The sequence below is a fragment of the Pinus tabuliformis genome, chromosome Q (genome assembly GCF_031772625.1).
Source record: "Pinus tabuliformis cultivar Carrire ecotype Pingquan chromosome Q, CPIR1, whole genome shotgun sequence".
NCBI classification, from domain to species: domain Eukaryota; kingdom Viridiplantae; phylum Streptophyta; class Pinopsida; order Pinales; family Pinaceae; genus Pinus; species Pinus tabuliformis.
Genome location: NC_142296.1, coordinates 886495219 through 886518432, shown reverse-complemented (window position 1 = coordinate 886518432; position 23214 = coordinate 886495219). Strand labels below are relative to the sequence as shown.

At 40.9% G+C, this 23214-nt stretch overlaps 1 protein-coding gene across 1 annotated transcript in view; it reads left to right on the top strand.

Moving 5' to 3' along the window:
* The window catches only part of LOC149222318 (Galactose oxidase/kelch repeat superfamily protein), a 352563-nt gene that overhangs the window by 42562 nt on the left and 286787 nt on the right, over positions 1–23214 (top strand). Inside the window, exons 3-6 of the mRNA XM_089385362.1 lie at positions 11648–11716; positions 11832–11964; positions 12097–12143; positions 19625–19711. Of these exons, the coding sequence (XP_089241488.1) occupies positions 11648–11716; positions 11832–11964; positions 12097–12143; positions 19625–19711 (336 nt within the window). The remainder of the gene's footprint in view (positions 1–11647; positions 11717–11831; positions 11965–12096; positions 12144–19624; positions 19712–23214) is intronic.

The following is a 23214-nucleotide window of genomic DNA, read 5'->3' as shown; positions in this document are numbered from 1 at the left end:
TGGAATAAGTTAAAAGAAGATCTACATCAAAAGTAATTATCAGAATTTCAGAAATATTGTGCTAACCCTAATTGCACTAAGAAAATCAACAGAAGGATGGGCCTTTGCGGATGTGCATTGATTACAGGGCCTTAAAGAAGAAAAGCATCAAGAATCAATTCCCAATCCCTAGGATCGATGTAATATTCCTAGGGAATTTTTACAGTAAATAACAAAGCAAACATAGACATAAAACCACGAAAATCAAGCACATGAGTCAAACTATGAAATTTCACCAAAATCTGCATTGTTGAGCCATTTTATTATAATAAGAAGAGGGTACAATGAGGTGCTGGAAAGAGTGCACTTGGGCTTGCTCAAGGCAAGCTAGCTAAGCCCAAATGAACAATAAGAAATCCCTCTCAAATCTGCCACTGCTCTCTCCTGACTTTGCGCTGAAATTACCTAGAAAATATGCAGCTGGCTACAAAGAACTGCTGCTAGGACCTCCTCGGGTGCTCAGAAAATTCCGGGAAATTAACCCTGGGCTCTCCACCAATAACCCATAAAAACCAATGAAGGAATTGGCCAAATGTTGACTTTGGAATTTTAGCCCAATTTTCTCCTAGCTCCTTTAACTGCTGGCTGAGTTGGGACCCTTGTTTGACCCCTCAAATCTGCCCAGAAAATTTTGTCCAGAAAGGGTTTGTCTGAGTTTTGACGCTCCAAAATTAACCCCCAAATGCTTGGCCCTCCTCCACAACTAGAAGATGTAACTTGTAGCGAATGATGCGTTTGCCACTCCACCAAAATGCTAGAAAAACCCCCATAACACTTCCTTAACTCCACCTCAAGTTTCAGCCCTTAACTCCCTTCACTCCACAACCTCCAAGCATGCCTCCTCCAAGAGTTGCGCAGTCCCTGTATTGTTGTTTCCAATTCTCTCCACAAACTCGCACTTTTTGCTGCTGGTATGAACTAGTATAGGTAGGGTTCTCTCCTTGGCTGGCACTCAAGTCCACCGAAGCACGGGTTGAGATCTCCGCTCGGAGACACTCGTTTGCTAAATAACACTATAGACTTGACTTCAACTCAAGCGTTCTATGTCAAAGAAACAATTTCTGAATAGATGAATGAATGACCAAAATGAGTGCCTCTTGCTCTATTTATCAAAGAACCTCCAAGATGCCCATGTGGACCCAACTCGACTTTTCCCACCAACTTCGCTCCAATGAGAGCGTCTTCCACATGTGGGCCGTAATTCTCCATGGGGTGGCCCCCACGCTCCACTAGAGCCGCAATATTTCCCTTCCTTCTTAATGTTTGGGTCCCCACTTAATCCCAAAATTCATGTGGGACCTATGAACCCACATCTCCTAAGTGCAAACATGAAATAAGACAAAATTGGGCAAGATTGATATTTCCATTAGCAACATTGCTAAGTGGGAATATCACAATCGATGAGTTAATGGATGTGTAATGTTCCTAATTAGGAAATTTAGTGATAAACAAAGCAAGCAAACAAACCAGCAATCAGAAATGAGAAACAATCACCATACACCCATGAAAACGCTAGAAATAGAGAACTTCTGAGCCATTTTATTAAATCATCATGGGCAAATACAACAATGAATGGAATGGTGCACCTGGGCTTGTCTCCAAGGAAAAGTGTGACAAAACCCAGGGGAGCAAATGATGATCTGAGGGCTGCCCAATTGCTGCTCCAGAACTGATCTATGCTGCCCAGAAATTACGCTATCTGCTGGAAAGGAAGTGCTGGAATCACTGCTTCCCGTGCTCAGAAAATTATGAAACTTCAAGTCCCTGATCCTCAGCAAAAACCCACCAAAACCCAGGAAGGGTTTGGCCTAGTTCAGACTCCTGAAATTTGACCTCCAAGGAGCACGTCCTTCTGCTCAAGCTGGCAAACTCAGCTTGTCTGAATTATGTTGGGAAAGCTCTCCAAACTGCCCAAAATCATCGAGATGTGACCCCTTATGAATTTCCTACCTTCCCTGATGTAATCCCGGTGTTGTGGCTCTCACTCTCAAGGCCCATGTGATGCCCAGTTTGGCCTTGTGCGTAGTCCTCCAAGGCTGAGTTTTGAAGTGCCCAATTGCTGCACTAACTTGCTCCCAAACTCCTCCGCAAGTCTGGTCTCCTGTTATCCTTCAACTCGCCAAGTACCTCCGGTCAAGTGCTGGCCCAACGAAGCTCTGATCACAACTACGTGTTCCCCTCTCTACTGGCCCAAAAATATGCACTATCGGTTTGTGGCTAAGTGTGCTGGCTATGAATCTTCCCGGTACTCCTCAAGGTGCTCTGAAAATGCCTTACTAGGGTGGCACTCGTAGTCTCTCGAAGGGAAGATTGAATCTCCTGCTTGAGAGATTCGTGGCTAAACAGCCAGTTGACTCGGCTAAGCAACTTGAGGAAACAATCAAGTGATTTCGATGTGCAAGTATGAATGAATGCCCAAGTGAGGATCTCTTCCTCCTCGTGACTTCGTGGGCCTCCCTTTTCCTCATGCGGGCCTCTCCAACAACCATACGATTTCCTTCCAAGGAAATTTGAATTTCCCAATGCGTTTTCCCATGCTGGTGGGCCCCACCTTCCACTAGCAAATCAATCCAACCTTCATTTCTCTTAAGTCCCTAAGTCAAAATTGCTTGGGTCCTTTACTTAACAAAATTTGTACAAAATTGGGGAGAGACAAAAACCTGTTACAAATTCATTTGGGAAGGGACATGACAGTCCTCCCCTCCCAAATGTTGCTTGCCCTCAAGCAACTTCAGTGCTGGGTGCTCTAGAATGTGCTCACCCTCCCAAGTGGCATCCTCATCCGATAGGTTCCTCTAATGCACCAAAAACTCCCTAATAGTCCTGCTCCTCAGCTTCCTCTCCCGTCTCTCCAAAATGGCCTTAGGCTCCAAAACCAGATGGCCCTCATCATCTAGTGGGGGTAACTCCATTGCTGCTGTCACCTGTTGTCCCAACACCTTTTTAAGGCATGATACATGGAGTATGTTGTGAATCCTGCTCCCCGGAGGTAGCTCCAGCGTGTAGACCACCTCCCCAACTCGCTTGACTACCTTGTGTAACCCATAAAAATGGGGCTGTAGCTTCTTGGCTCCCTTCTGCTTCAACGTGGACTGCCTGTATGGCTGTAACCAGAGGTACACCAAATCCCCCTCCTCGAAATGCCTCTCAGTTCGGTGCCTATCTGCGTACATCTTCTGCTGGTTCTGCGCTGTCACTAAGTTATCCTTGAGAGCCTTGAGGATGTCTTGGCTCTCTTGGATCCAATCTTTGGCCTTTGGGGCCCGATTGTCTGCAAAAACAACATCAACAAAAGATAATGCATCATAACCATACAAGGCATGGAAAGGAGTCATATCGATAGACATGTGATGGGTGGTGTTGTAGCAATACTCGCCCAAGTGAAGCCACCAAATCCAAGCCCTCTGCTGCCAGTCACGTAGTTCCTTAGGTACCCCTCCAGCCATTGATTAACTGGCTCGGTCTGGCCATCTGTCTGGGGGTGGTAGCTCGTGCTAGGGGTGAGCTTAGTACCAACCAACTTGAAGAGATCTTGCCAGAAGCCTCCCATGAACTTGCTATCCCTGTCACTCACTATGTTCTTAGGAAGCCCGTGTAATCGGAAGACCTCCCTGAAGAACAAATTTGCAACCTGTGAAGCCGAATATTTGGTAGGGATGGCGAAAAAGTGGGCATACTTGGTCAATCGGTCAACTACTAGATAGATGCAATCCTTGCCCTGCACTATGGGGAGCCCTGTGATGAAGTCCATGGAGATACTCTCCCATTTTCGCTCGGGGATTGGGAGCCGCTGTAATAATCCTGTAGGATGAATCAACTCCCATTTGTTCCTCTGACATGCCTCACACTCCTGTATGTGCCTCAACAAGTCCCCCTTAAGGCCCTTCCATGTGAAATGCTCCCTGATTGCCATGTATGTTTTTCGAAACCCTTGATGCCCTGACAATGGCGAGTCATGTGCTGCTTGGAGCACTCTCCCCCTCAACTGCGAGTTAGGGACCAGAAATATGCACCCCTTGTTGTAGATGACCTCGCCGATCACCCGGTAGCGCTCATCTGCTTGGGTACCCTCCAGAATCTCACATGCCCTCCTCTCCTTAGAATACTCAACCAATAATTGGGCCTTCCAATCATGGAAAATGCTCATGAGTGATAGGCCTGCGAGTCTCCTGGATAGGGCATCAACCACCACATTGTGTTTCCCCCGCACATACTCTATGTCAAAATCATAGGCCTGCACCTTGCTGACCCATCTCTGCTGTCTGTCATTGAGGCCTTGCTGCCCCATGAAGTGACGAAGACTGTTGTGATCAGTCTTCACCCGGAACCTGTTACCCACCAAATACTGTCGGAACTTGGCCAAGGCATGCATAATGGCCAACATCTCCTTGTCATATATAGAATATGACCTCTCATGGGGTAAGAGCTTTCGACTCTCGAAAGCAATGGGGTGCCCATCCTGAGATAGTACTGCTCCAACTCCCTCCCCGGATGCATCACACTCCACGGTGAAGGGCTAGGAGAAGTTTGGAAGTGCCAAAACTAGACAACTGCTCATCACCTCCTTGAGGCAGTCAAAAGCTGTTTGTGCCCCATTTGTCCATGCGAAAGCCCCTCTCTTTGTCAAATTCGTGAGGGGAGTTGCCAACTGCGAAAATCCCTTGATGAACTTCCGGTAATATGTGCAGATGCCCAAGAAGCCCCTCAGTGTTGTCACATCTCTAGGTATTGGCCAATCACGGATAGCTCATATCTTCTCCTCATGGACCTTCACCCCATCTGCGCCAATGATATGCCCCAAGTAGAGCATCTCGGTCAGGCCAAACTCACACTTGGACAGCTTGGCATAGAACTGCTATTCCTCCAAAATACACAACACCTCCTCCAAGTGCTGGAGATGCTCCTCCCAAGTCCTGTTGTATATCAAGATGTCGTCGAAGAAAACCAATACAAACCTCCTCAACTGCCTCTGGAACACATGGTTCATACACGACTGAAAGGTAGCTAGGGCGTTGGTCAACCCAAATGGCATGACCATGAATTCGAAGCGCCCATAATGGCATCGAAAAGCTGTCTCGGGGATGTCTTGATCCCTCACTCTGATCTGATGGTACCCGAAACGCAAATCTACCTTTGAGAAGTACTTGGCTCCTCTAAGCTCATCCATCAACTCATCGATGCGAGGTATGGGGTACTGGTTCTTTGAAGTGTTTTCTCATCTGTGAAGGGTCTTTGGCCCCTACTGGTTCAACCCATGCCAAAGGCACGAAAGAGGGTAGTGTGGCTCGAGTTGGACCACTCGCTGATGGAGTTTGTGCTGCAGGTGAAGGATGATCGAATTGTTGAGAGGCCCCGAAGTCTCCCCAAATAGGAATACCCTCGGAGTGGTTCTCTCTCGGTTTTGCATTTTAATCTCTTATAGGATTTCTTTTTGCCCCTTTTCTAGATCATTCAGAGCCTTCAAGAGGCTATCAAAAGCCATCTCCTCTCTGGTCTTGGACTCTCCCATGTCTTCCTCTGCTACTACTGCCTTTCCCCTATCCTCAGTGTCTGGGGTGATCTCCAACTCTCTTTCTCTGCTTCGATACCTTTGCCTCTTGTATGTAATATTTTGCTAGTCCCTTCTCTCATAGGAGAAACTCCCACGACTGAGCCAAGACCTAGGCTCCGATACCACTGTAATGTTCCTAATTAGGAAATTTAGTGATAAACAAAGCAAGCAGACAAACCAACAATCGGAAATGAGAAACAATCACCATACACCCATGAAAACGCTAGAAATAGAGAAATTCTGAGCCATTTTATTAAATCATCATGGGAAAATACAACAGTGAATGGAATGGTTCACCTGGGCTTGTCTCTAAGGACAAGCATGACAAAACCCAGGTGAGCAAATGATGATCTGAGGGCTGCCCAACTGCTGCTCCAAAACTGATCTACGTTGCCCAGAAATTGTGTTGTTTGTTGGAAAGGAAGTGCTCGAATCATTGTTTGCCGTGCTCAGAAAATTATGAAACTTCAACTCCCTGATCCTCAACAAAAACCCACCAAAACCCAGGAAGGGTTTGGCCTAATTCAGACTCCTGAAATTCGACCTCCAAGTTGCCTGTCCTTCTACTCAAGCTGGCAAATTCGGCCTGTCTGAATGATGTTGGGAAAGCTCTCCAAACTGCCCCAAATCACTGAGACGTGGTCCCTTATGAATTTCCTCCCTTCCCTGATGTAATCCCGGTGTTGTGGCTTTCACCCTCAAGGCCCACGTAGCCTTTGCCCAATTGTTGCACTAACCTGCTCCCAAACTCCTCCCCAAGGCTGGTCTCCTGTTATCCTTCAACTCTCCAAGTACCTTCGGCCAAGTGCTGGTGCAATGGAGCTCTGATCACAACTCCATGTTCTCCTCTCTGCTGGCCCAGAAATACGCATTGCTAGTTTATGGGCTAAGTGTGCTGGCTATGAATCTTCCCTGACACTCCTCAAGGTGCTCTGAAAATGCCTTCCTAGGGTGGCACTCGTAGTCCCCCGAAGCTAAGGTTGCATCTCCCTCTTGAGAGATTCGTGGCTAAACAACCAGTTGACTCGGCTAAGCAACTCGAGCAAACAGTCAAGTGATGTCGATGTGCAAGTATGAATGAATGCCCGAGGGAGGAGCTCTTCCTCCTTATGACTTTGTGGGCCTCCCTTTTCCTCCTGTGGGTCCCTCCAACAACCATACGATTTCCCTCCAAGGCAATTCGAATTGCCCAATGCGTTTTCCCACGTGGGTGGCCCCAACTTCCACTAACAAATTAATCCAGCCTTCATTTCTCCTAAGTCCCTAAGTCAAAATTGCTTGGTTCCTTTACTTAACAAAATTTGTAAAAAATTGGGGAGAGATAAAAACCTGTTACAAATTCATTTGGGAAGGGACATAACAGGATAAAGGGGCTAAATATTTCTCAAAGATAGAACTGTGAAAATATGGAGACCCAAATTTCTATTGCAGCAACTGATTAAGTTTCTTCTATTTAATAAATTACTCAACAAATTATTTACTGCATCCTACAACAAATACCGAACTAATACACTGTAACCTTCATCAATTAAAATTATATGTGGAAACAAGAAACTGAGTAAGAAAGAAATACACAACACATTACACCATTATTTTTGGACAAATGTCCCCGGAAAAACCCAATGCGGGAAAATCGGTGCAGCAACTGAGGGTTTGTATTATTAAACAATAGTTTTCTGAATACACTCTTTGGATGCCTTGTTGGATATATCCAATTTAGAGAATCTGACTGGCAGAAGATTAGTGAGAAATACCTCACACTATCACTGATGATCCAAGACTGTTCCAGCCACTGAATGGCTAGCCCATAGCAGGCTCTACGCAGTGTTTGCACAATCACTGCACTATTCTGCGTCACTCCTTCTGAGGCCTGCGTCACTCCCTCTGGTTGATCCTTTTGATTCTAGAATTTCGACTTCTTCCCTCCCAGTCTCACACCTCGACTTCTAGCTCCAGAACTCGAATTCTCCAGCAAAGTACAGATCTCCTCTTAGGCTTTGCGCTGCTTCTACGTCAACCTACGCTATCCAACGTAGCCTTTGCGCTGCCTCTTCCGGATTTCTCTCTGCCTCCTCTACAATGTATTCCCGGATCAGGAAATCTCTCTCCAAAACTATCCCTGCCCCTCACTGCAAGAAATCTCCTCAATCGATTCTCTAGCAACTGTTGTGCTTCCCTCTCTAAGAAATTCGATCTCTTGATCTCTCCTTGATGTATTTTCCAAATGCCCATCAAGCCTCCTCTTATAATCTTCTCGTTGAAAACCAACGACCCAGATTAGATTCTAATCAATGGCTCAGATCATTTTGGCTTGATCCTCGTCTTCTTCTAGAAGTTTCACCCATAGTTTGATTAATACCCTTTAATTATTTTAATTTCCTAAGTTTAGACTTAGGCAACCATTAAAAATAATTAATTATTTTAATAAAACTGTCTTCGGGTGGAATTTCCCAAAACGATTTCTGGATATTGTGGAATACATGTGTCCAAGCCTCTCTTTGCATATTTTGAGGCTTAGAGCACATTCGATGCTACTAGAAATCAACAAGATTTGCGTTTTGGGTACTATCAGATCCGAGTTAGAGAGCAAGACATTCCAAAGTCTGCTTTCAGATGCCACTACAAACATAATGAGTATTTGGTTATGCCCTTTGGGCTAACCAATGCACCAACTACCTTTCAATTCTGTATGAATCATGTTTTTAATAAGCAATTGCGTAAATTTGGATTGGTTTTCTTTGACAATATTTTGGTGTATAGCAGGACCTGGGAGGAGCACTTGCAACACTTGGAGGAGGTGTTGAGGATTTTGGAGGAGCAACAATTTTATACAAAGCTGTCCAAGTGTGAGTTCGGATTGACATAAATGCTCTATTTGGGGCATGTGATTGGAGGAGAAGGGGTGTAGGTGCACCAAGAGAAGATCTGAGCCATCATAGAATGGCCAACTTCCAAGAATGTGACAATGGTGAGGGGATTTTTGGGCATTTGCACATATTATAGGTAGTTTGTTAAGGGATTCTCTCAATTGGCGGCACCCCTCGTAGATCTTACCAAGGAGGAGGCTTTTGTTTGGACAGTTGCAACGCAAAGAGCCTTTGAGTGGCTCAAGGAGGCTATGAGCTAATTCCCTGTATTAGCATTACCAGATTTCACGCAGCCATTCGTTCTGGAGTGTGATGCCTTAGGAGAAGGCATTAGGGCAGTGTTGACGCAAACAATCATCCCATTGCGTTTGAGAGCAGGAAACTCAGAGACAATGAGCGCCACTACTCCATCTATGATAAGGAGATGTTGGCCTCATGCATGCATTGGTCAAGTTCAGGCCATGCTTGGTGGGGAACAGGTTCAAAGTAAAGACAAATCATAATAGCCTCAGGTTCTTTCTAGACCAAAAGGAGTTGAATGACGGGCAACAAAAGTGGCTCAATAAGGTCTAGGTGTGATTTTGAGATAGAGTATGTCAAAGGGAAAGAATAATGTGGTTGCAAATGCCTTATCCAAGAAGCCCGCAATATTTTCTTTCATGGATGCTTCGACGGATTAGAAGTTGCATCTTGTAGTGGAGTATTCGAAGAACAAGTTGGCTTGTGAGATCTTGGAAGCACAACTTGTAGTTGTTATGAATACAAATATATAAAAATAATAAAAATAATAATAATCATAAATAATGATTAAATTAAACAATAATTAGTTATTGAAGAGGCATGTCTCTAGGGACATGACCGTTAATGAAGGGGCATCTACCTAGGTATATAAGCAGGCCCTCTTGTAAACATATAATCTCATATCAATTCTTTTATACACTATTCAATATATATGTTTCTTATCCTCAAAGGATGTCTTCGTTTTCCAAGTCTTTTGAAGATTATTGTGAAGTACAAACTTTGTTTGTTACATTGGTATCAAAGTTGTTCGATCCTTTGGCTGCTCAAACGTTGCATAGAGCCAATCTGATCCAACCTTTGTCCATCAACCCTTCGTTAGTTCGTTGCCGTCATAATTCAAGCTTTTAGCCACAAAAAGTAAGTTTGGAGGTTCTCCATTTTGTCGTCAGACTTTTTGGCCATTAAAAGAAAAATGAAAAAAATATTATACATATATAGAATATATAAAAAAAGGAATTAAAAAAAGGGGTGTTATAAAAAAATAAAATAATGAAAAAAAGAATAGAATATATATATATATATATAATAACCTTTTTTTATTTTACTTTATATATATATATATATATATAACCCTTTTTATTTTACTTTTTATATATTTCTTTCCCTCTTTTTTACCATATATATATATATATGTTAGGCAACCACATCGTTCTGTTTACGGTTACTGTTGTTATTTGTGCGTGCCGCTTGCGCATGCCATCCCCGCTCCGCAATTTTGCTCTGGTTGTTGGACCTAACTCTCAGTGTCTTATATTTGTGCTTGGCTGTCTTCATATGATCCTTAAGTTTATGTTCTATCTACAATTGCCGATCTGAAAAGTTTGAAGAAGAAATTTGCATTCTAAGTAATTGCAACAACATAGAACATTTTGTTTTCTGCGAAGTACATTCAATTTTTTGCAAAGTACATTCAGCTTTTTGCAAAGTATATTAAGTTCCATTCAGTTTTCTGCAACGTACATTCAGTCTTCTGCATAGAACTTTCAAGTTTCTGCAAAGAATTCTTAAATTTCTGCATAGAACTTTCAGATTTTAACAAATCATCCACATGACTTTCAAGGCTTTTGAACTTGCACCTCATTGGTCTTACAATGGTGTTGTCATGAAAAACTATAGGGTACCTCATAATAGGTAACACCTTGGATCACAAGTCAAAGTAAAACTAGTTCAACTAAAATCGACAACCAATCATAGGTTCAATTTTCCCTTTGTAAGCATAAACAATAGTTCAACGTCTCACACGTCCTTACATTTGTTCTAAGGCATGGATTATTCCAATCATTGGATCTTGTTGGGCATTACACCTGTTGAAATCCTCCACTGTCAACTCTCTCTTACAGGTACCTGCCATCTTTCTTCAGTGGATGGAAGAAGTTCAATAATACGGCTCTGATAACATGTTAAAATTTCTAATTCATGATAGCAGATCTGTACTTAGATTTTACCCGACAGCTGAAACTGAAAATGTTAAGATCAGTAATCAAACTTAATATTTCTGAAAACTTAAAAGTAAAAGAATAAAGTAAAGATCACGAGTGTAGATACTGCATATCAGAATTTGAGATCAATCTGCTTAGTGACAGTGTAGATCTGAAAAATATGAAATCTGAAAATCAAAGCCAACAGTTCAGAAATCTATAGCAATGATCATTTAACATCTCATTAACCACCGAAAGAACAATTACATTGATTGCTTGTTTGCTAATGTGCCCTGCATCTCTTTTAGTAGAATAAAAGAGGGGTCCATGCACACACGATTGTTCAAGAATAGAAAAGTGTAACATCCACGGAATTTTCCCCATATGTGTGAAGAATAGGTAGACACATGCCAACACACTCCGCTGACACTCCGAGTGGAGGCCATATGTGAATACACAAAACACGCTTTTCTATGTAACTCCTCAAGTAACAGGTGCCATATGTCTGAGACTAGGTTGACACATGCCAAGCACACTCCATGTGGTGGCCACACGACGAGCCCACCTTGTTTGTGGTGAACACATGCCATCACATGCCACTCAACTCATTATTTAAATGAAAATAATTCACTGATGACAAATCTCTAGTCAACCAATCAATCAGTCTATAAATAGAATTGCAAAGAATGGAAAATACCTAAATATAGGCAATGAAAGATATTGATGGTTAATGGACAACAAGGTTGGAGCAACAAACGACTGACAAGATTCTCTTCGTTGGGCCAATCATGGGGCATTTTTGTTCAACCACTTGTGTTAGTAAAGGTTCTCTCGTTTTGGGTCATCAGAAAAGATGCTAACAAAATTTGTAACCTCTCCAAATTCAGCTCATTTTGTCATTTTGTGATTCTTATCATTTTGCACACTCATTTTACATGCAAGAGAAGTAATTATTGTCATTAAAAATGCAGGTAACTGTGAATCCTCTAAAGGAGACTGAGTTGATTATATATGGGGGTGAATTTTATAATGGGAATAAGGTAATGTATTGATGCAGATGGTCAGAGGGTTTGTGATTGATATCTATTTATTGAGCTTATGTGGATGTAAATCAATCTTTCAATGGCAATGGCTTTCAATGTCGGTTGTTGGCAGACCTTTGTCTATGGAGATCTTTATAGGTACAATGCTGAAAAAAGAGAATGGAAGCTGATTTCTAGTCCCAATACTCCACCCCCTCGCAGTGCTCATCAGGCAGTTGCATGGAAAAATTCATTATTTATTTTTGGTAAGAGAATATTATGAGATTTGCTTGAACTACTAGTCCATATAGCATACAGTTAAGGTTAGTATTGATTTGCACGTTTCTATCTTACATTTGAAAGGTTGCTTGAAGTCGTCACTGTCATTTGCTTTGCAGGTGGTGAATTCACATCTCCAAATCAAGAAAGGTTTCACCATTACAAGGTGTTTATTTTTTTGTACTTTATTTGGATAAATGGTTCAGTCATTGGGCACAGATTTTCCCCATGGCTGTGAATTTAGATATTGCCAACTAAATGGAGTATGCATGTTAAATATGTGGGGGAGTACATAAATACAAGTATAAATAATTGTGTAATCTGATTAATGTAGCACACCAGTTATATACATCACCAAAATGGAGTTATGTTGACCACCACTAGTGATGATGCCTCCACCCATGATGACAACCCTCTGTTTTGGAAAGGGGGCTTCTTTTTGCCCAATAGAGGTTTGTCTTATGCAACTGGTGGGGTTAGATGCACAGCAACTAATCATGACTCTATGGGATGACATAAAAAAAATTGACCACGTGCTTTACTTACAATGGCTATAAACAAAAATACATTGAATGAAAACACCTACTAAATGGTACATAACAAGAAATCTAGGCTAACAATTACCATTTTCTTTATTTTTGAGTGTCTCACTTATGTTTTGTTAATTTTCGGTGTTACTCTAAACATGTTTACACCATGGTTTTGGTGCTTCATGAGATTTACGATGCATGGTGTATGTTCAACTCTTAGATGGTTCAATATGGATGGGCACATGAGAGATAGTCCTTGATGGATTTGCATAGTTGTGATAGCTTGCTTAGTTGATGCTTGACCTTATGGTTGCTGGCTTAATGTTCTTCCCTTAGGTGTTGGTGTTCTCTTGACAATTGGGTGGATGCCATTCATTAGGGTTTCATGAAGGATCCACTTGCTTGGGGAGTGCCCTAGACGAGATGAGGAGTGTTGTGTAGCTTGGAGGAGGGTATTAGGCCCTAGTAGGCATGTGGTAGCTTGGATTTTTGTTAGAGGATTGGAGATTGGCTTGGGGATGCTTGGGCTTTTGACAGTATTCTTGGAGGGCCAACTGACCTAGTGGAGTACATTGTTTAGGAGGATCGATGGTGTCTATGGAGGTTTTGATAGAGGGATGTGGACCTGTTGTGCGTAGTTACATCATCTTGGAGCATGACACATGCTTTAGAGTGACACATCTCACTTGTGTTGGCCTACAAGCAATGTTGCACGAAGTGGGGACGACGCGGGGACATTTTTCGAAAGCAGGGATACGAAAGCGTAATTTCCCAAAAATTTAGGAAGCGAAGCATCTTGGAAGCATCTACTATATATATATATATATTTTATATTTTTTTGCATTTATATTAAAAAAGCATCCAAAATACCAAATTAGTTGTAGAATACATGAAACATGCATATTTTTACATAAATCAAGATAGATATGGCATCCATGATTCCATTGTACATCAATGATTAATTATTTGAGCATCAACCATCTAGATTCTAGCAATTACAAACATACATCAAATTTTTAAGCATATCATAAAACATAAAACATTTAGAAGATAAAATCATCAAACATTCAAGTAACTTATCTAGCAAGTGAGCAACTGTCAACATGAGTCATGTCCAAAATTCAAATAATAATGTTTACAAAATAGGCCACTTGGCCACCACCAAGACTCAAGTACACACTGAACTAGGAAGAGTAATACAGGAAAGTTTAAATTCACAACAAGACTACAAGTCTAATCTATGTCAAAAGTAGTAAACTATGAATATATCTACTAAGCTCTCCTCCTTCCACCATGAACAATACATGAAGAAGGTGGTGAAGATGGTGGCCCTGGAAGATGTGGCAGTGGAACTGATGAAGGTGAATCCCCTGCTATTGGTGTTGAAGCATGGAACCTGGGAACCAAGGGACCAGATGGTGGGTGGCATCTCAACTCGATCATCATCATCCTGGCTAAGAGCATCCTCCAGTTGTTCTAATCGCAACACTCCATCCTCCAAATTGGGCTCCTCTGGGTTTTTGTCACAAGTGACAATAATCGCAAGTTGTAGTGAACATAAACCAAGCTCTTTGCTCGGTCTAAATTTAACCTGTTCCTTTCAACATTGTGGATGAAAGAATAATAGCTCTAACACCTCTATGTAGAAGAAGTGTTTAACACCTGTGATAGCACCTGCAATGCCAAAGTTTGTAGAAGTGGAGTAGCACCTCCATGCATGTTCCACCACTCAAGAGAAGATAAATTCTCTCGATCTCTAATTGCATGCATGCTCCCAAATGGACCAGTGCTAAGCGTATAGTTGCTCAAATGTTTCTGTAGCATGGTAGACTCCTCATTAGGGACTAATTTATCCAATGCTTTCATATAACTAGATAGAACCTCTGGATCTAGGTGTGGTTTTCTCTTGCTCCCCCCCAGGTGCTGGTGTTGAAAGCCATGATGGATGATAGTATTTAGGTGTCAAAACATATGCTAAGGCATGTAATGGAATGTTTAGCATATCCCATCGTTTTTCCACCTCTGCACGAATATAATTGTACAAGGTGATATCTCTAGGCTAAATAATGTCTTTAATTTGCCCCAACATGCTATCCATTTGCTCATACACCTCCCCAATTATTGGCTGATTTGAATCTGCAAACTTGATCATGTAATAAATTGGTCTAGTGAATTGTAAAACGTATTTAATCTGTGACCAAAAGTAACTGTCAAAAATAGTGTCCTTGGCTACATTAGCACTATCTCTATCAGTGTTAATGTCATCCCATGATTCAGAGGTCACCGTATTAGTTAAAACTTGTCTCACCTTCACTAGCTGCTTAAAGGTGAGGTAATAACTTGCAAATCTTGTTTTTGTAGAATAAGCAACTGCAACTTGGAGTAATTGCCATAAAAATAGTTTACCCTTGTATGCCCTGTGATAAATTTAATGAGTTGCTTCCCTCTCTTGTAAAGCTCATTAATCCATCCACATTCTTTATGCTTCACAATATCATGCATCAAAAGGTTCAATGTGTGCACCGAGCACGCGGATCAAAAGATGTGTGGATGTGTATGCTCAATATTTTTTACTGTTGCCTTACAATTTGTTGCATTATTAGTGATCACTTGAACCACATTATTAGGACCAACATCTTTGATTGATTGCAATAGGAGATCTGCAATGTTTTGGTAAGTTGCATTGATGGAGGAATCATGACATGCAATAAACACTGCACCACTAGCAGAAACACCAAGAACATTTATCAAATGTTGGTTTCTAACATTTGTCCACCCATCTGATACAATGGATACCCAACAATCCACCCACTCATTTGTAAAATGTGTCAAAGCTCTTTGAACCTTGGCTTTTTCTCTTTCTAATAACACTGTTTTAGCTTTCTCATAGTTGGGGCTTCATTGATGGCCTTAACCATATCATGTCAATAGGGAGAGCGAAACACATTGAATGGTACACCGCAAGCACAGTGAAACCAGACTATCTTTCTTTCCAGACTATGAAAGGAGAGAGTCATTCCATTAATATATATTCTTCCACTCTCTTGTGATGAGATGTGGCCTAGAAAATAGTGTGCCATAGCCCCTCTCTAGAATCTTCACTCAAGCCTTTTCTGATTCTTCGTTTCACTATCACCCCCTTGGCATTAAATTCAAAGCATTTCAGGCTCAACCTGTTCTAGGTCCATCCCATAATTTTTCATACTAAATTGAGGTTTCCTCTTGCATTCATGCATTAACATATTAGGCTCAACCTGTTCTAGGTCCATACCATAATTTTTCCTACTAAATTGGGGTTTCCTCTTGCATTCATGCATTGCCCATGTATAGCCCATTTCCTCCCAACTATTAGACACAACAACAAGAAAGAGCAATAGCCCCGGTCCTTCTTGGCAATGTCAAAGCACTCTCATAGATGGAGGAATGGTGGAGGGAATCCCTGCAGTCAACAAAGGTTGATGGATAAGAGCAAAAAAATGCTAGGTGGATATGTCAAAATGACTAGTGTAGGTGTAAATCAACAACCCAGATGGGTATTGAGGAGAATGAAGAGTAAGGCATACCTTCCAAGCCATTCCAAAATAATATGTATACTTGCAAGGCATATCTGCATGCATGTGGGGAGGTGTTGGCTTCACCCAAGGTGAATCTTGGTCAAAGCACATATGAAGTTTAGCAGGTGACTTATATTCCAACTTCTCTTCTTGTGCCAATTTCCATGTGTTAAGTTGCAATCACTCTTGTACTCATAGTCATTGTATGTTAACGTTATATATATTTGATAACTCATGAGGTCCAACTTAGGAAAGGCATGATATTTACAGAGCTTGCTATTCACATTGATATTCACTATAGGGGTCTTGGCCTTGGGTCCTCAATTGGGCTTTACATGACCACGTAAGTTTTTATTGCATATATACAATATTTATAATGTGGAACTGTCCAAGCAAAATTAGATTAGATACCTTGGACAGTCCGCCCAAATCAGTGTTCAATCTATCATGTGATTAGAACCATACACACATTTCTTAAGAGAAAAAAATGAAATACATTATATGCTATAATGTTAGGAGACTGTTCTAGTTTACATGTAACTGGCCCTATCTTTTTAATAATATCAAAAGGACCATGGTATCTCAGAGCTAGCTTGGCATAATTCCATAATTTCAGTGAAAATTTGTTAGGATTCAGCCCACGAAAGACATGATTGTGAAAATTTTTGGCACAAATTGACTTTAATGCAAAACATAATATTCACCTCTTTCCTAGAGGTTTTCCACATCTTAATGCTGTGAGTTTTCAGCCTGAGAGATGTTATGTAATAGGGATAAAACAGTTCAACTTAATGCTGCTCACCCTCCGAAACACATGATTGTCCACTTTGAAATCTTTGTGAGATTTTAATTTTTCTTAAATCAGTATAGTTTTTTTTCGTATCCTGTGCTGCTTACAAATTCTTCTTAATTCTAGCAATGTGCTTCTCCATCTCTTTGAGCAATTCTGGGTCAAGTGTAATTTGGTCCATGGGATTATCCTGCCTTATTGGAGTATTTCATGTCCTCCCATACAAGATTTCAAAATTATTTAAAAGATTATTTTTGATTGTGTAGGTTTATATCTTTGTATGAATCAAATCTGACTGAAATGAACATCCTATGTCTGGATCACAACTAGCCTTGCATAGCTCATTCATAACCTTGACCTCTTTAACTCCATCGCACTTCATTCTACTCTATGTAATATTCCTACTAGGAAAATGCAGTGATAAGCAAAGCTAATATGAACATACACACAAAGAAATTCAAATATATAACCGAGCACCCGGAATACCACCAGCAATAACACCCATCTGAGCCATTTTATTAAATACAACTGTAATACAATGGGGGTTTGGTATGAGTGCACCTGGGCTTGCCAAAAAGGCAAGCTATACAAGCCCTAGGTGGGAAAGTGCAATTCCCAGATGCTGGAATGTGTAACTTCAGCTGTGCCCTGCGCTGCCCTGGAGGAACTGCACTGTCTGCTGCAAAATACCTGCTGTTTGACCCACTTCCGGTGCTCAGAGAAGTTCGGAAAATTAACCCTGGATTCCTCTCAAATAACCCACCAAAACTCAGAAAGGGTTTGGCTTAGTTCTGACCCCCAAAATTGACCCCAATTTCTACTGCTCCACCAATCACTGGGAATTTCGGCTCACCTGAAGAAATCACTGCTCATCCCTCTCAAAAATGGTGCTAAATGCTAGCCATATTTACCCCTGGAAGTCTCCACCAAATGCCGTTCCAATCAGCCCCAAATACTCGACCCCTCAGCTCCCACGTGTGGCTCAGTGAAAGGCTATGCGCAGGCCCATGTAGTCACTGGAAAATGGTGATGAGGCTACAGCAAAACCCTTCCAGAAATATGCCCAATCAGCCCTCAAAACTCCCGCAAATTTAGTGTCCAACCCTCTCTCCAAAGCCCAACAAAAGCACTGCCCCACTACTGTCTCACTCAGGAAGTGCGTACTCCCTTTCTGCACCCAGCCTGCTAAGAAAGACCCACGAATCTGCCTGTATAACCTCCGGAACAGCTCTGCAATGTGAATTGAAACACCTCCTAGGGATGGCACTCGAAGTCCACCAAAGGTAGGGTGAGATCTCCTCTTGGAGATCTCACGTGCTGAACAACACTCTGTTGATGCAGCTAAACAGCTTGAGCAAACACTGGTTTGGTTGTCAAATGAGCAAAAGTCCCCAAAATGAGGCCCTCTACCTCTATTTATCTTGCTGCCCCTTTTCTTCCTCCATGTGGGCCCCCACAAGTCGAGTCCCCTCCTCTCCCTCTTTCCACCAATTCGAACTCTCCCAAGGGGTACGGATTCCCTTTTAGGGTGGCTCCACATTTCACTTGCATTTTGATTTATTTCCTCTTCTAATGTTTGGGAACCATCTTTCCTTAAAAAGGTTAAGTGGGGTCCTCCTAACCCTCCTTTCCTAAGTTTAAATGCCAAAATATCCCCCAATTGCCAAACTGCAAAATAGAAATGCTTCTTAACAAAAATCAATTAATTGGTGATATTACACTCTACATCATCCAATAACCGCTATAGAATGGATTGTCCTCAATCGAGTATAATAGGACAGAGAATTCGAACAGCTTTTAATCAAACTGTTGGTAATGAAAGAACATCTTGAGAAAATTGTTGGGCATTGGTATTATGATCAAGCAATACCTTCTGTGTTCTTTTTTATATTTCTCCTTTACTCTGGTTTCAACCAGTCATATAGCAATTTCTGGTTAATTGCCTCATTCCCTGTTTAACTTAATGTCCCTCAACCTAATAAACACATGATTTTCCACTCTGAATTTTCTGTGAGGTTTGACTAAATCAGCATAGCTTTTCTGCCTATCTTGGGCTGCTTTCAAATTCTACTTAATTTTAGCCCTAGCAACCTACTTTTCCATCTTCTCGAGCAATTCTGTGCCAATTTTAATCCAATCTGTTAGTTTAACCCATTCTATGTTGGATTATCCCATCTTATTGAAGTATTTCATGTCCTCCCATACAAGGCTTCAAGGATTATTTAAAGTTTTAAGATTGTTTGTGCATGTTTATATAATGATGGAAGAACACCTTGATAAAATTGTTGGCATTGTTATTATGATGAAGCGATGCCTTTTGTGTTCCTTTCCGTATTTCTTTACTTTGGTTTCAACAAAGCGGACAACAACTCTTGGTTAGATTCCTCATTCCATGGTTAACTTAATGTTGCTCACTTGCTTATATAAGCTAGTCATTGAGGTAATTCAGATTGTCTTTTCCTATTTTTAGAATTTGGGATTTGCACATCCCAGGTGACGGTAGCCTAGTAGATATGAACTAATTTTATTTAATGATGTTGCTATTTGTTCTTCTAGATTTATCTATTGAACATAAAATCCATTTGCCCAATTAGTTGAAGCTAATGATGTAAATAGTAAATACCTGGTTTAAATTTACAATGAGAATTGCATTTGGGTAGTTCACTGACAGTTTCTCTTTGTATCTTTTATTTACTCTAGTTATTGATATACTGCATCAGGATTTTGTGGTATTTTCATACATGACTATTCCTTGTTTGCACAATTTATACAGGACTTTTGGCGTCTTGACCTGAATACAAATCAATGGGAACAAATACAGTTAAAAGGTTCTCCCAGTGCACGATCAGGGCATCGTATGGTAGGTAGCTAAATATATGGTTCACTTGAAACTTCCAACCTGTCAAAATTTATATGAAAGCTATGTAATGGTGATGGGAATAAATTTAGGTATTTTTTGTTAAATATCAGGAGGTAGAGAGTGAATACTGATTCCAAATGTTCTCCCTTGCTTTTTTACATTGTTCCACATAGAAACATACACGTTGTGGTGAAGACTGAGCCATTGTGCTGTAGTCCATTGTGTCTTAAAAAATGAGGCGGGTAATCTATAGTAATAATTGTATTACTCATTTGCACTTTTGTTTGCAAAATCTCTGTGAGCTTTCTTCAATTGTGTTTTCCTCCTATGGTGGATTACCTAAGTTACCTAGTTCATTTTTGTGTTCGAATTCCACTGCAATGTAATTCAATGTTAGCTCATCTAGGCAAAAGCACTAAAGTTCGTCATATATATATAATATATATATTACAAAATTGAAATATAGTTAATATAAAATGTTATAATTGATTCTATATATATATATATATAAATAGTTTTTAAATCAAATTTTATATGTAATTAATATATAAAAGTTTAAACTTAAAGTTTATAGTGATTTTTTATTTTAATATTTATTATTAATATTATAATATTTTTTAAATAAATTAATTTATATATGAAATTTAAATTCATTATACATTTGTTACTTATATTTACATAACCTTTCATATATCCACACCATTTTATGTATTGATGGTTTAAATTAAAAAGCTCTCATCGACAGTTGGTCCTCCGCTTCGCTTTGAAATTTGTGTGGATGCTAGGGTGTGTAAAATTTAATTGGTATTTGCTGTAACCTGAAAACCTATAGCTGCATAGGAGCCTGCACATATATCATCACATTGGAGCATCGAACTGTCTGGCAAAGTTTGTGCGACAAGGAAATTTAGGTTAAACTTCCATATTTCGGCGTCAACTCTCCCTTATTTGACAATTTCAATGAGTGGCGGCTTCATCTCTCAGTTCGCCCCTTGAATATGTGCTAAATTTTATAGAAGTTCTGTTAAAATTGGCAACTAGGGCCAAACTCCACTTATTTATGGCAGCTGATATTTTTCTTGGATTCCTCTCTCCGAGAGGTGTAGGATTGATCTAATGATCATACGATTCCAATTTCTGACATGTATTCATGGAGATATGAATTTATTTGTACTCTTGACAATTTGTCAAGGTTGGCCAGCAAGCAAAACAGTTATTTTGACCCCCAGCTTATCCTCAACGTTGCATATAAAAGGAGGGGACCTTGTGGCATTATTTCACTCATCTCATCTCATATCTCCTCTCTCCTCTCTTGATTGGGTATGCATAAAGGAGCAGCATCTCTCTCACATGTGTGGCTGGACAAAGTGTTTTCTGATTAGGGCAGCGTTGACCTAGGTTGACCGAAGCTGCAGGGTGACTTTTGGACAACGTTGACCAAGCGTTGACTCTTCTCTTTTGCGGATTGGGTTAGGCTGCCTCTCCTAGGCAGGCTGCAGTTCTGGGCAGCAGTTTTGAATCTTTGACCACATTTTGACCCCACGTTGACCAGCGTTGACTGTCAAAAGGCTGACCACAGGTTTGACCAGAGTTGACTGAAGTTTGACTGGATATTTCAGACTGTTTTGGGCTGCCTCTTCTTGTTGTTGGAGGCCGAGTTGATTGAGCATTGACCGGGATTGTTTAGAGGTCAAATCTGACCTGTTTGACCAGCTTTGACTTTGCTGGTTAGGGTTTTGCAGTTGCTGTCATAAAATTACAGAATTGTATATTTGTACTATCTCTCTCTCTCTGCTGAATTATTGAAGAATATAAGAAGAATTGATCAAGGGTTTCCCCGCATTGGGGTTTGTCCCTGGCTGGTGCCACATCTTGTGTCCTCTTGTCTTGGCTTGTCTTCTACTGTTTATATTTATGTTCTATTTGCATTTTACTATCATGCTGATGTGATTGTTATTCTGGAAATTGATATTGGGCTAATAAGAAAGTTGAAGTAAATTGCTCTTAAGCATAGAACATACCAAAATTAACATGGTATCAGAGGTGAGGTGAAGACAAAACCCAAGCAAGAGTGAAAGAGCAATCACCAAAGACAGTTGGAAAGGACAAAAGGCTCAATGGGTTCCTCATCCCACTTCCCGGCCGAAGACAAGCTCCGTGAGAAGTCTGACTATCACGGATGGAAGATGTCTCTTGATCTGACATTGGAAGAACAAGAAGTGTTGGACTATGTGAAGGGTAAAATCTTGGAGCCTCCATCAAATGCACCGGCTGCTACAAAGAACAAGTACACTAAGGGTGAAGTCAAAGCGAAGAAGATTATTAGAGATTCTATTGACAAGCGTTTGGTGGCCTACATCTCCGATTTGAACACCTCCAAGGAGATCTACGACAGATTGGTAAGCATGTTTAAGGTTAGTGATGCAAATCAAGTTTTGTTCCTCAAAAATAAGTTGAAGGATATTAAGAAGGGCAAGGACGAGGATATTCAATCCTACTTCTTAAGGATCACTAAGATCAAGAATGATCTTCTATCGATTGGAGAAGTCATTCCTGATAGGGAACTAACTATCACTACCCTTGGAGGGCTCCCATCCGAGTGGTATATATTTAGAACCACTCTTCTCAATAATGACCGAATTCCAAGGTTTGAAGAATTGATGTCGAGATGCATTCAAGAAGAGACAAGAATGGTGGAGCAAGAAATGCCTTCAAATAGAGGCAACCCCACAACTTTCTCCTCTCATGCCAAAAGGAGAAATAATTCTGGCTTAAAGGTCATTTCAAAGGAAAGCTCGGATCTAAGGGTGGAAGAAAGGAAAGATGCTTTGTTTGCAATAAATTTGGCCACTATGCGAAGGAGTGTCCAAATAGAAAGGACGCATCACATGATGATGATCACAATCACTCCAGGGGCAACTTCAACAACAACAATCAAAGGAATGGCAGGTTCAATGGCAAAGGAAAGAGGAATGCAAGAAATCATGGAAATGGTCAACCCTCCAAGAAAGCAAGGAACTCCAGGTACGAAGAATCAAATGTTGTTAACAATAAGCAAGATGAGTATTATCTTATATCAGCGCTCTCCAATACCTCTCCTCCGGCCCCGTTGGGAAATTGGCTTATTGATAGTGGTGCCTCAAGGCACTTCACTGGTTACAAGGAAGCTCTCTCTAATTTGATAGAGAAGGAGACAAACTTGGAGATTATTCTTGGAGACAATGCCACCTATCCCGTAAAGGGTGTAGGGAATGTTACCCTTCAATTGAATCAGGGTAACACGATCCATTTGCAAGAAGTTTTATATGTACCTGATCTCAAGAAGAACCTGGTGTCCATTTCGGCAATGGAAGACAAAGGCTACAAGGTGGCATTCATCGATGGAAAGGTACGTGTTTGGAAAAAGAATTTTAAAGATGCTTTTACTCTTGGGTTCCGGGTTGACTCTTTATATCAAGTTGGAGGAAGTCCATTGGGGGCCATGTCTTGTGACACATCTCTAC